The sequence below is a fragment of the Setaria viridis genome, chromosome 3 (genome assembly GCF_005286985.2).
Source record: "Setaria viridis chromosome 3, Setaria_viridis_v4.0, whole genome shotgun sequence".
NCBI classification, from domain to species: domain Eukaryota; kingdom Viridiplantae; phylum Streptophyta; class Magnoliopsida; order Poales; family Poaceae; genus Setaria; species Setaria viridis.
Genome location: NC_048265.2, coordinates 3,894,071 through 3,906,520, shown reverse-complemented (window position 1 = coordinate 3,906,520; position 12,450 = coordinate 3,894,071). Strand labels below are relative to the sequence as shown.

Here is a 12,450-nt window from a genome sequence, read left to right as displayed (position 1 = left end):
CGCCGATCCGTAGATGAGCGGGCACCGGCAGCGTTGCCGGAGGACCCTGCCGACTTGTCGTCGGCGCTGAGGAAGCCGTAGGATGACGATCGAGTACATGGTTTATGAGCAATAATATTTGTCAAAATGATATCGGAAGGGTGATGACTGATGTTTCTGTGAGACTGTGATAATAAGAAATATATCCAACATCTTTTCTGTGAACGTTCCTGAGCACGTGTTTCATTAAGAAGAAGAGTAGAATTATAATGACGCATACTAAAATAAAATCTTATAACACAATTACAAGATGTCACGCATGCAGTAACAGACGATCTCTAGCATAAAAACAGAAAACCCCACTCACCCCACACCTAAACACGTAACTAAAGGAACAACCGATACAACTGAAAACTACGACCCATACAACTGACAACATGCAAGATTAAAAAAAAACATCGAAAAGAAGACTGCCTACAGAAACTACCAAACAAGCAAAACAACGCAGAGGTCGCCGGTGTTAGAGCATTCTATGGAAGGAGAGCAAGAGATCATATCTAAAGTGAGCTTGCCGAGTCGCTCAAGATCAGGGCTACGGATATCTTGCCCAAGCATGGTGGTTGTCCTTAAAGAGGCTTAGTGCTTAACTACATTTTGGCTCGGTCTTGTTTTTTGAGAGTTTTTCTTTTAAAATGCTAGAGGTGTGACTTTTAATTAAAATTGGTTGAGTGCAATTTTTTTAAAGAGGCCAGCATAGGATTTATTTTTTCTGTACTATGAGCAACAAATTTGTGAGCTTATATATGCTCATGATATCATTGATTGAACGAAATTGAAAACTATTCATCTGTAGTGTATGTGCAGGAAAATATCAATCTCGTGCTAGTGGGCCGAGCCATAACGATCTAGAGCCGCAAGATCTTAGGCCCAAAAAGCTGCAATATGTTCATTCTGCATCTAAGAACATGAAGATTATAGAAATCAATTAAAACAATCTTGATGGGATCTATATATATCCTAAAATCTTGCATCGATTATAAAAAATAATCCATCTACAAGATTATAAGAATCTCACTGTCTCACTCAACCCTACAATTTGGAGATTATTTAGAGAGTGAGAAAAAGGGATGGGCAGCATGCACAACACGCCAACCATCACCAGAGTGCCGGCGGCGCTGCTGCTTCTGCTTCTACTACCGGCGACGGCGATGCTCATCTCGCTGGCATCGGCGGCGCGTTCCAATACCCCCACCCCACCGCCATCTGCCCCGCTAGTGCCGGCGACTGATGTCGAGCTGCTCGAGGTTTCCATCGTTGCCGGCGTGCTGGTGAAGAAGGTTGTTGCTTCTTCTTCCAAAGCGCCAGGAGCCGCGACGTCTGGCGGCGGCTCTCGGCCGTTGCCGGGAAGTTTGGTGAGTCGACGCGGCTTGGCGGCGAGAAAGGTCATCCCTCCCTCCGGGCCTAGCGAGGGGGGCAACAGCTACAGCTTCCAACCACCGCCTGCGTGATGCTTGCTGGCATGCACGCGTGAGCCAAGAGGTGTATTTCTGGCAGCATGCATTTATCCATCCTAGGCTTGTTATTTGTTGAGCTTGTAAGATTCTTGTCATTTCTTGGTCATGGCAACCGGCAATTACTCGAATAAAAGTTCCAAAATTTCTGTGATGTTTTCCTCTCGACCAGAAGTCGGCGAGTTCTCGTTCATAATGCCAGTGTGTCGCAGGCAAATTAATTGTTGTGTCCTTGTCTTTTGAGTTCGAGGTAGAGAGAAAGAGGTGAAATGAGTATCAAAATTCAAATCTTGTACTACGCGGGAGTATAATAATAATAATAATAATAATAATAATAATAATAATAATAATAATAATAATAATAATAATAATGGGGAATGTTTTCGTGACAAAACCATTAATATTATTTTAAATTGTTTTGCATGCTAAATATACTCCCTCCGTTTATCTTTATAAGGCGCACACACATATCAAGATTCAAACTTTGCTATTTTTGACAAACAATTTAACTAATAATTTTTTATTTTTATGATGTAAACTTGAAATGGTTGGATTTCTAATCAAATTTACTCTCCAAAGATTATAAGTTTATAAACTAAAAAATATAATATAAAAGAAATTAATGGTCAAAGTGTAATTTGGAAGACCGTACCATGTCATATCACGTCTTATAAAAATAAATGGAGGGAGTAATAGTTTATTTTTATTTAGGGGTATTGGTCACTCCCTCCGTTCCAAATTGTAGGTCATTTTAACTTTTTTAGGTGCATACATGTTTGTATGCACCTGGAGGTACACTATATTTAGGTACATATAAACATCTATACACCTAGAAAAACCAAAATAATCTACAATTTGGAACGAAGGGAATACTTGTCAAAGTTAGTGACTGCATGTGTTTTATATCAATATTGTTTGAGAATAGAGGAAGTAGATCGACGGATCTAGCCACAATGCCCAAATAAAGTTTTTTTTCAAACAAAACAAAGTAGTAAGTGTGTTCTTGAAGAGAGCCTCTCGCATTTTTTTTATAATTAAGGAAAAAGTCTATTTTTGACCATTCAACTATTGCCTCCATTTAGGTTTAGCCATCCAATTCTAAAACTAGGAATTTTCGACCACCCAACTGCAAAAACCATTCACAATTGACCATCTAGCTATTTTAAAAGGTGGTTTTGCTGATGTGGATGACACATGGCACTAGGCCCACGTGTCAGGCACTCTTCCTTTCTCCTATCCTCTTCTCAAGCTCCACAGTCCCACCGGCCCCCTGCCCTCCTCACCGGTAGGGCCACCGCCGCCGTACATCATGACGAGCTATTGCCGTACACCACCACCACCGTCCCAACCCACGTCGAGCCCAACCCGCGGGGTTCCCTGATTTACCCCCTCCCACCATCCTCCGATTAATGCTCGTGAGATCCGATCCTTACAGGGAAAGAAACCCTTCCTGCATCGCAGATTTTGGATTGCTTTTGGTGTTTCCATTCCCGTCATTTTTTGTCAGTTGATCGGAGCCTAGGGATTATATCGGTGTTTCTGTTCTCCAGGTGGTCGAGGGATAGAGAGGGAAGGAGATGGCGCCGCCTCGCCGTACGTGTTGTCGTTGTTGTTGCTGGTGCTCTCCATCCCGGTGGTCATCCTCCTCGCACTGCGCCTCATCCCACTACAAATGCTCCCGGCCATCCCGGACACCGACGAGATAGAGGACCTCGCGCTCTTCCACCGTGTTGTCCTCCTATCCTCCGCGCCCGCCTCCAAGGCCACCGCGCCCGCCACCGACCCTGTCAGCGCTGCCACCCCTGTCGGTGTTTTATACCCGGCAACCTACCGAGGGGTATCCCGAGGTAGTAGATTGGTTGGTGGGGGATCGCCGGACCTAGAACTCGAAGGTAAAAGCAAGGACACAAGATACGGATTTATACAAGTTCGGACCGCCAGAGTAGCGTGATACCCTATGTCCTGTTTGGGGTGTTGTATATTGCGCTCTGCGCTTGGGTGTTGTTTTGTGTTGAGGATTTGTTCCTCTGTTATAGTTCTATGAGGTTTTCGCCTCTATTGGTCTGAGCTGCCGATCTAGATACCACTGCCCTCCTTTATATACTTCAGGAGGCGGGATTACTAGTCGGTTACAAGGAGGAGTCCTAGTAGGATTACAAGGTATGAGTCCTAGTAGGATTACAGAGGAATCCTAGTAGGAGTTCGTCTTTTTCCTTCCTTACGGGTACCGGGGATCTATCCCCGACAACCACCTCCTTCTTTGGCTGCTACGGGAGGAAGAAGAGGCAACAGCCCAAAATGGCGTTCCTCTTCCCTACCAACTCCAACCTTGTCTTCGCCCCACTCTAGAGAAGTTGTTCGCCAGTCACCATCACACCTCCGCCACGCTCATCTCCTCCGCGCACTGCTAACTCGCCACCGCCTGCTGGATGACTCGGCTGACCACTTCTTCGCGCTGCTCTCCCAATCCTGCTTATCGTGGAGGTGGATGGCGGCGGCCCCACGAGGGGTGGACAGTGGCGGAGCGGCTTAGCACAGCGGACGGTGGCGTCGGTCCTACGGGTGAGAAGGGCAGGCGGCCAGCGGAGCTGTAGATCTTGACAAGAGGAGAGAAGAAAGAAAGAGGATTTGACGTGTGGCCCTATTGCCATGTGTCATTCACGTCAGCAAAATCATCTTTCAAAACAGCTAAATGATCAATAGTGAATGGTTTTGGAATTGGATGGCTAAATTCAAACGGAGGCAATAGTTGGATGGTCAAAATAGACTTTTTTTTTCTAATATTAAAGGTAGCGTGACAGTGCCGATTCTAGTATACTAGAGAAATTTCCACTCCATGCAAATGTGTTGTAGTGATCTCATCTGTCACTAATAATGTCGCACTGGAGTGAACTCACTTACCATCCATATCCACCTCAACAAATTATAGTGTGCATACATCAGGTCGTGCTGGCATTACTCAGCATGCACTTGTAAAATGAAGCAACTCATAAATGAGTGCCAAAACATTCATAGCTTGGGCATATATACGTGGGTCCAAACTTCCATCCACCACAGTACTCCTACACAAAAGATCACACAACACCATGGCTAGCGGTAGGAAGACCATTGCCGGAGCCACCGTACCACCAGTTGTGGTAGCGGCGGCGGTGTTGGTACTGCTAGTGACCACACTGGCACACTCCTAACGACAATGGGGTGGATGCTCGGCCTTGTTTAGACCAGCTTTCCCTACCGTCGCAATCTCGCACCCACATCAACTCATGAGTGATGTGGGAACTTATCTCTCCACCACTGCCGAGCTCCGGAACGTCCCATGACCTATCACCTCTGTTGATGGTGCAAGAAGTGTTTGTGAAAACCTTGCCATGAAAAATGATACCACCCTCCAGCCCTAGCAACGGTTACTTTGACGACTCGCTGCCTATGTCGGCGGCGCAGGGCATGGTTGGGAAAACTTTGCTAGGAAAGATCATACCGCTCTCCAGGCCTAGCAACAACTATTTTGATGACTCGCCTCCTATGTTGATGGCACATGAGGCTGTTGGGAAGACCTTGCCACTGAAGATCATACCACCCTCCATACCCAACAGTGATAGCTCCAATGACTCACCGCCTATGTCAACGGAGCAAGACTTGATTGGGACGAAGACCTTTCAACCGAAGATCATACCACCATCCTCACCTAGCAATGGTAGCTCTGACGACTTACCGTCGCCGCTGAATGCCATGTAACTTTCAGGAAGGATCATGAATAATAAGTGCCCAATGTTAGTTTATTTTTGTGTCATCTACTCTAAAATTTATTAAGCCTACTTACCAGATCCAACGCCAGGCGTCTCTCGTTCTTCACTTCTTCTTCTCCGAGAAGCCTCTGATTTTTTTCAAAATCTAAATCGAGAACACAAAAGAGATAGCACATAACAGATTTTTTGCCAAGGTGCGGCAAGTTGGTGAGAAGTTTCCATAGGATCTGGGGTTCGAAACATCGAGAATGTGTCATATGCTTGTATGTTTGTATTTATGTTCACTATTCATCTCGTAATTTTGCATGGATTGCATCAAAAAGTAGGGGAAATTCTGCCGAAATTTCACTAACAAGTACCTTTTTATTTTCTGCGGAAATTTCACTAGAGTACAACTTCGAAGTGCATTACATCGCAAAATAAACATAGGTCGTCTACCACTTGCATGTCCATACTTAAAGTGCATCATTACATGACAACATAATAAAAGTCTCACTGTAGAAAATATTGTTCATAAATAAACCATAGAACTTGAAACTAATTATGACTACTGAGTGCAACGAGGCCACTTTCCCTTCCTCAAGGCATCGGGATCCTCCTCAATCGCTGCTTTCGCTCGACGTGCACGCTCAAGCTTCTTCTCCCTCTCCTCCTTGTCGTAGCAACACGCCTCCTTTCCTCCTCTTCCTTATGCTACTTTTCCGCAGCCTCCTCTCTGAGACTCTTCTCCATCATCTCCTTCCTCTCTGCATCCCAGTGCAACATATAATCAAAAACTCCTTGTCTTCAGGATCGATCTCCGGTGTCGATCCACTGCTCAAAATCACATAGCGGTGGAGGGGTCTACAACAAATGCAATTATTATAAAACAAAAAAATATGGACAATAATTATAAGACAACAACAATTCCTTACCAACTTGTTAATGCGGCACTGACGAAGTGTAGGTTCAAACGCAAAGTTGAAACACATCCAATACCTCTGCCTATACGTGTCATGTTCATCGGACTTGGCTACTTTGCAAGGATCGCCGCAAAAGCACATAGGCACTGGAACACCACTAGGCAGAGGCAATGGATCGAAGGCATTTCCGGTCAGCTTGGCGCCATAACTACAATTTAGTTTATTTCGTTGTAAGAACCAAACGCACTTAACAATAAACCTACAATTAAGTTTTTTCATTTGATCCACAACAATGAGCACATAACATAACTACGTGCGCTGGGGTTACCTTAGTTTCCTAGCTTTTCCATGCCTCGGCATCCTACATTTGCATAAAACCCTAAGTTAAAAATGCAACTAATATATAGCGAATTGATGTGAAAAAAAGCTACAAGGGAGAGAGGATACTTTGCTCTTCAAGATCCACGGATCAAATGAAAGTTTCCTAAGCTAAAATATCGATTCGTAGTATAGGGCGAAGTAGGGAGAGTAAAAACTCGAGAGAGTGAAGAAGGATGAGGAGGAAGTTTCGGGCAGGAAGAAGGGGCGATGCCTTATGTTGGCGCCACATCAGCTGCCCGGTCAGCGGCGACGGTGGGGACCTTAGCGCTATGGAGGCTGGCGCCAAGATGTTGTAGCTTGGCGCCAGCTATCCTAGCGCCAAGCTAAGGATCTATTTTTGGAATTGATTCCGCCACGAGCCTATTTGCGAAAATATTTCGCGAAAAGGGCTATAATAAAAAAAAAGTCGGGGCTCCTGCGCGTACACAGCCGACGCGGTGGTGGGCCGGGGTCGGTCGGGTTGTCTAGCGCCGTGTAGGCCTTATTTTGGGCCACAGATGGAACTCGCTACGGGGGCTAATCTCCACAAGCTTCGGCCCATATTAATCTCAACCGTCCAAGCCAAGATCCGACGGCGGAAGCTCGAAGTGAACCGCAGCCTAAAACCCTTCTTCTTCCTTTCGTCTTGGTCCTCCCCGCAGCGCCCACCAGGCCACCACCCCCTCCGGCCTCCGCATGGCTCTCCTCAAGAACTCCGTCCTGCTCCAGGGTCTCTCTCTCCTCCCCCTCCCATTTTCGTCTGGTGATCTCGTTGTACCCAGTGTCCCATGATCTCTAGACTCACCTCTGGGTATTGGCTGCGCAGGAAGGTTGCGCCATGCGGCGGCGGCGGCGTTCACGGCGCGGCGCGGCGCGGCGACTTCGACGGAGGAGTACCAGCGCCGGAACTACGCCGAGAACGCCTCCGAGTACAACACGGTCATGGGGTCCCTCGTCGCCCAGCGCAGGCAAGGAAATGTTGGTTTTCGGTTCTTGGTATTCCAGTTGCGCGCCATCTGTTCGACGCATTGCCGAGCTGGGGCATTTTTCTTGAGATGATCTAGTTTAGTTTCTGTTGTTGCGTTGACGATGTACCGTGGAGGGCGAGCATGCTTTTGCTTACATTTTTGTGTTGTTGGCTTCATGGGCATGTGAAAACTATGCGCGGTGCTCTGCAGCTGTACGCCAGTGTATCACTTTATGCATGAGGATTCTCAATACTAGCTCAGGAAGCCTTCTTGTTTGGTGGCATAGCCATCCTTGCAAGATGTCAGCGAGCTCCATGCCTGATTTTTCTTAATTTAGTTGTGCAGCTGCACTATTTAGGTATCATAGGTCTCCATGCCTTTTTGGACGGCCTCCTGTATGTAAGCCTATTCAGTTCTTAGCCCTTAAGGGTATCCGTAGCTTCTAAGATATTAATTTGCATGTCTGCCATTTTCTTATAGTTGTTTTCATATAGCTTTAAGCAAACTACTTTATGTAAGATATTAATTTGCATGTCTGCCATTTTCTTATATTTTTTTTCATATAGCTTTAAGAAAACTACTTTATGTACTGTGGTTTTGTCATTTTTCTGTGCCTATGCCTATCTTGAATTTCTGTTTCAGTAGGATGACAGCTTGCCAGAAACCAATGTTTACTAAGCATGTATACTTTTGAAGTTTAATAATTGCACTCATTGTTTTAGGCCCTACCTTCTGCGTGATGCTTATGATGACATGATGCTTGACGGCGTGCAGCCTGTGCGGGACACATTCCACACACTCATAGTCGGTACTATGAAAGGCAGCCGACTACAAGATGCACTCTACTTCCGTGATCAGATGAAAGAAATGGGCTTGCAGCCTGATGTTAGACCACTGATTTCTTTGAATTCATTCTCTCTCTCTCTCTCTCTCTCTCTCTCTCTCTCTGCGGTTCCTTTTTGCCTTTTTGGAGATCATTAGTCTGATGTTCTTAAGTTTTCCAGGTTAACATTTATAACTTCTTGATCTCCACTTGCGGAAAATGCAAGAACTCAGATGCAGCAATCATGGTTAGTTATTTTCGTGTACCTGAATGCTAACTGAGTTTCTTTCATTACCTTACTTGAACTGCTTTTCTTTTGTTCTTTATGCTCATGGATGCTCTCGTTTTTCTACATGTAACAAAGCTTTTAGAAGAAATGAAGGCGCATGGCGTTAAGTTGAAAGGAGAAACCTACATTTGTCTGTTGAATGCACTTGCAGCAACAGGGCGAACTGATCAAGTGTAAGGCACCCTGCTTTGCAGTATTTATTTGCTCAAACAGTTTGAATGCTGCAACAGTTGACATTGAACCATGATATCACTTGTTCCATGCCATTTATGGCCTTTGACCGCACTTAGCATAATGATTTGAAGTATTTTACCAAATCAGATACAAAGTAGTTAAACATATTAACCAAGGCGTAACAGACATTCCATGAGTTATGCTTGTTCTTTGTGCTTTGTTTTGTAAAGGTTCATCCAATTTGCTAACTGCTATAGGATGAATATACATGGAGATGCATGATTTCTTTGAGGAAAAAAAAGATTAAAGCATCAACAGTTAGCTATAAGTTGTGAAAGATATGTGAGTATTGGCCTCACAACTTTGAAGGCTTACAGTAATGCAACTTGCTGGTAGTCTCATGTTGATACATCCAAGTTGGAGTCTTTAGACTCTAGGATGCATGGTTGCCGGGTAGGATTGACAATTGTATTATTCTGAAGATGTTTGCAGAAGACACTTATTCCATCAGTGCCTAGGTTATCTCTTTAGCATGTAGCAGTTTTTTTTCCCCAGAGACGCAGGAGGGATGTGTATCATTTTGCATTAATGAGAAGAAGATTTTAGAATACAACCCCCCCCCCCCCCCCCCCCCCCACACACACACACACACGTGCTTCTTAGATGTACATACACACCAGTGAAAAATAGAAAGCATGTGACAGTTTTGCTTAAGAGATTACATTGCGATTATTAAGAGTTTTTTTTATTAAAGTTTATCCTCCTTCCGATTTACCCATTTACTTGCTTGCATGAGAAACCAATAACAATAATTTGTTTTGATAGTTATGCAATAGTTAGTGATATGAGTGCTGCTGGTCTTGGATTAAACAAGTACTGTTATGCTGGACTGATAACTGCATTCAAGAACAAGACACCAACCACTGAGGAGACTATGGCAAAGGTACATGGCACATGTGTAAGGTTTTATTTTAACCTAATCTTAGTGTTTTATAACTTAGTTCTCTTTCGAGCAGATTCTTGACTTTGTCGAGCAGTCAAAAGGTTGGAAATATGTTGAAAGAGTGTCAAAGGACAATGCTGAGAATGTAATGATGAATGTATCAGAGGAAGAGTTGTATAACCTACCAACAGCAGAATATGTAAATAGACGAGGAGGATTTGTCCTTAAGCAGTTCACAGTTTATCATGTTGCTATCCATGCTTGTGCAGAACTGCGGAGCAAAGAGGTATGCTATTTTGCTTTTGCATTACCTTTTTCCATAATAAATATTTTGTTATTGCACATTGGCCATGACTAATCAGCATGATCATAACTTTGTTACTTTTTCTACACCTAGTATATTTTTAAGTCGCCAAGGTAGTGTGGTTAGCTTGTGAAGTTTTATTTACTTGAAAATTTTGCAGACACTTGAAGCACTTCTTGAAATGTTCAATAAGGATAATAGAGATGGATCTAGTTATGATGCCTTTATGGTGATGCAAGCTATGAGGTAGTATTCTATATTTTACTATTTTGTTACTCTGAATAGTATGATCTGATGATATGTGTATTGCATGATTGTTAGGAGTGTTACTGATATATGCCATGCTCAGTCTATAATTATGTACCAGTGAGATCTCATTATTGTAAATAAATAATAATGACCGCCATTATTATACTGCATGAGATGAGATGAGATAGCTTAAGTGACTATTTTTTGGCATGCAAATCCTGGTTCTATAATCCCTATGCCTTACCTTCCTTTTGTATTATTATCATGCTTCATCTCTTTTGATTAATATGATGTGCCTAAATTGAAAAAGGTGTTATCTACGTTGTGGAGATATTGATTCTGCTATTAAGATGTTTGAAGAATATACAAGTTCAAGATTTCCAGCTGCAGAGTTGTACGTGGTGAGTTACACCTATGTGACAACAAATCTGTTCATTAAAGAATTTAAAAAACTTAGCCAGACTAGTTGTCTGTCAAAATCTATCTATGGCTCCCTCCGTCGCAAAATATAAGCATTTCAATTTTTTCCCAAGTCTCAAACCATCCTCAGTTTGACTAAGCTTATAGAAAAGAATTACACACTTACGATATCAAATTAGTATTATTAGATCCATTATAAAATGCATTTTCATAGTGTACTTCTTTGATGTGGTAGATGTTGATACTCTTCTATGTAAACTTGGACAAAGTTAATATAGTTGACTTTGGACAAAACTAGAAATGCTTATACTCTTCTAGCAAATTAAAAGAATGAATAAAAAACAAAATTAAATCTGTCACACAAAAGGAATCCAGATGCACAAAACTGGAGACTTCAGAAATATTTTATCTCTCTGAATAGGATAAACATATTTTGTATGGTGGAGCTGATTAGCTACTTCTTTTGTCAATTCGAAACCTGTCAATCCTTTTTATTTCGTATTATGTGCTCCTGCATGTGTTTGTTTGAACTCTTTGCATCAATGACATGCAGACACTTGCTGAGGGAGCTATGATTGGGCACACTCCAAGAGGAATGCAAGTTGCTCAAGAAACCATAGTAATTTTCTTTTCTTTCGGAGTTTCAGTTTTGTTCTATAGTTTGGCTGGCTTCAGTTTTTTGAAATTTTACATGAACAATATTTTTCAGGAGAAAATGGTTTCAAGAAATTTCTTCTTGAATCCGAGGATGGGAACTGATCTCTTACTTTCAGCTGCTGGTGAAAGGGTAAGCACCACCAACCACTGCCCTTTGTGTACCAAACAGGAGAAAATGGTCAAATGACTGAAGTTAGATTTTGTAAATTTATTCAGACTGGTGGATATACGACTGCGAATTATGTCTGGGATCTCCTGCAAAGCCGTAATATCACTCCATCCCTACCTGCTGTTGAAGCATACCACAAGGGTTTGAAGGTAAGCTTCAGCTTTTCGAACTTGTGCCTCAGTAGTCAGTACACCTGCTTCGCCTTGAAGGCATCTATGAATCCTCTTACATTCATACAGATCTGAAATTGTTTGAATATTGAAATCATTTCACTAAATTGTCTGCTATCTCTATTAAGCATCACAGCACGTTGGTGTAAAGTCTCAAGAATAAAAACTTGACCGGTATGTCTGGTTGTTCATGATTCTAATTCTGTCTGTGATTCCTTGTTTTTTTTCCAAATACAGGAACGAGAAATCCCTGCTGACGATCCACGACTTCTCAATGTTACCCGTGTTTTGGACAACCTGAACGTCCGATTTGGACCAAGAAGAAACATTCAGTAACACAGAAACGATGCTCTTGTCTCTGAGTCACTGCAAACAGGAATGTCTTTGTAAGACATCTGGATGCAAAGTCATGTTTACACTCCAGAAAACCAAAGGAGATGAGGATGACACCATGAACCATAAGGCATATGAAGGAAACGGCAGGTTTGGAAGCAAATGACCAGAAATAGAAGTAGGTTATTTTCAGGATTTGTCGAGACATTTTCACCTGCCAAACCTAAACTCAAATTCTGAGTTTAACTCCAGTCTACCCATGTTGCCTTCCATTGTCTGAAGATCATTTATCAGAGTTTGTAGCACGACAGACTGCTTCGCTATTTTGATTATTGCTAGGGTATTTTTTTTAATCTGTGAGTCTTCTTGTTGGCGGAGTTAAGCTGCAGGCTGTTCATTTGACACTTCCACTCCATGTACTTCTGTTAAATAAAAGTAACTTTATTTTCTAAA

The 12,450-nt window shown here is 42.8% G+C and overlaps 1 protein-coding gene across 1 annotated transcript; it reads left to right on the top strand.

The window, feature by feature from the left end:
• The first annotated feature begins 7,082 nt into the window (after window positions 1–7,082).
• On the top strand, window positions 7,083–12,450 carry LOC117850571 (pentatricopeptide repeat-containing protein At4g35850, mitochondrial). Its single transcript, XM_034732428.2, has 13 exons — window positions 7,083–7,228; window positions 7,325–7,466; window positions 8,189–8,351; window positions 8,471–8,536; window positions 8,654–8,751; window positions 9,578–9,695; window positions 9,769–9,981; window positions 10,160–10,245; window positions 10,559–10,649; window positions 11,222–11,287; window positions 11,378–11,455; window positions 11,542–11,643; window positions 11,902–12,450. The coding sequence occupies exons 1-13, from the start codon at window positions 7,195–7,197 to the stop codon at window positions 11,998–12,000; spliced, it is 1,356 nt and encodes a 451-aa protein (XP_034588319.1). The 5' UTR covers window positions 7,083–7,194; the 3' UTR covers window positions 12,001–12,450.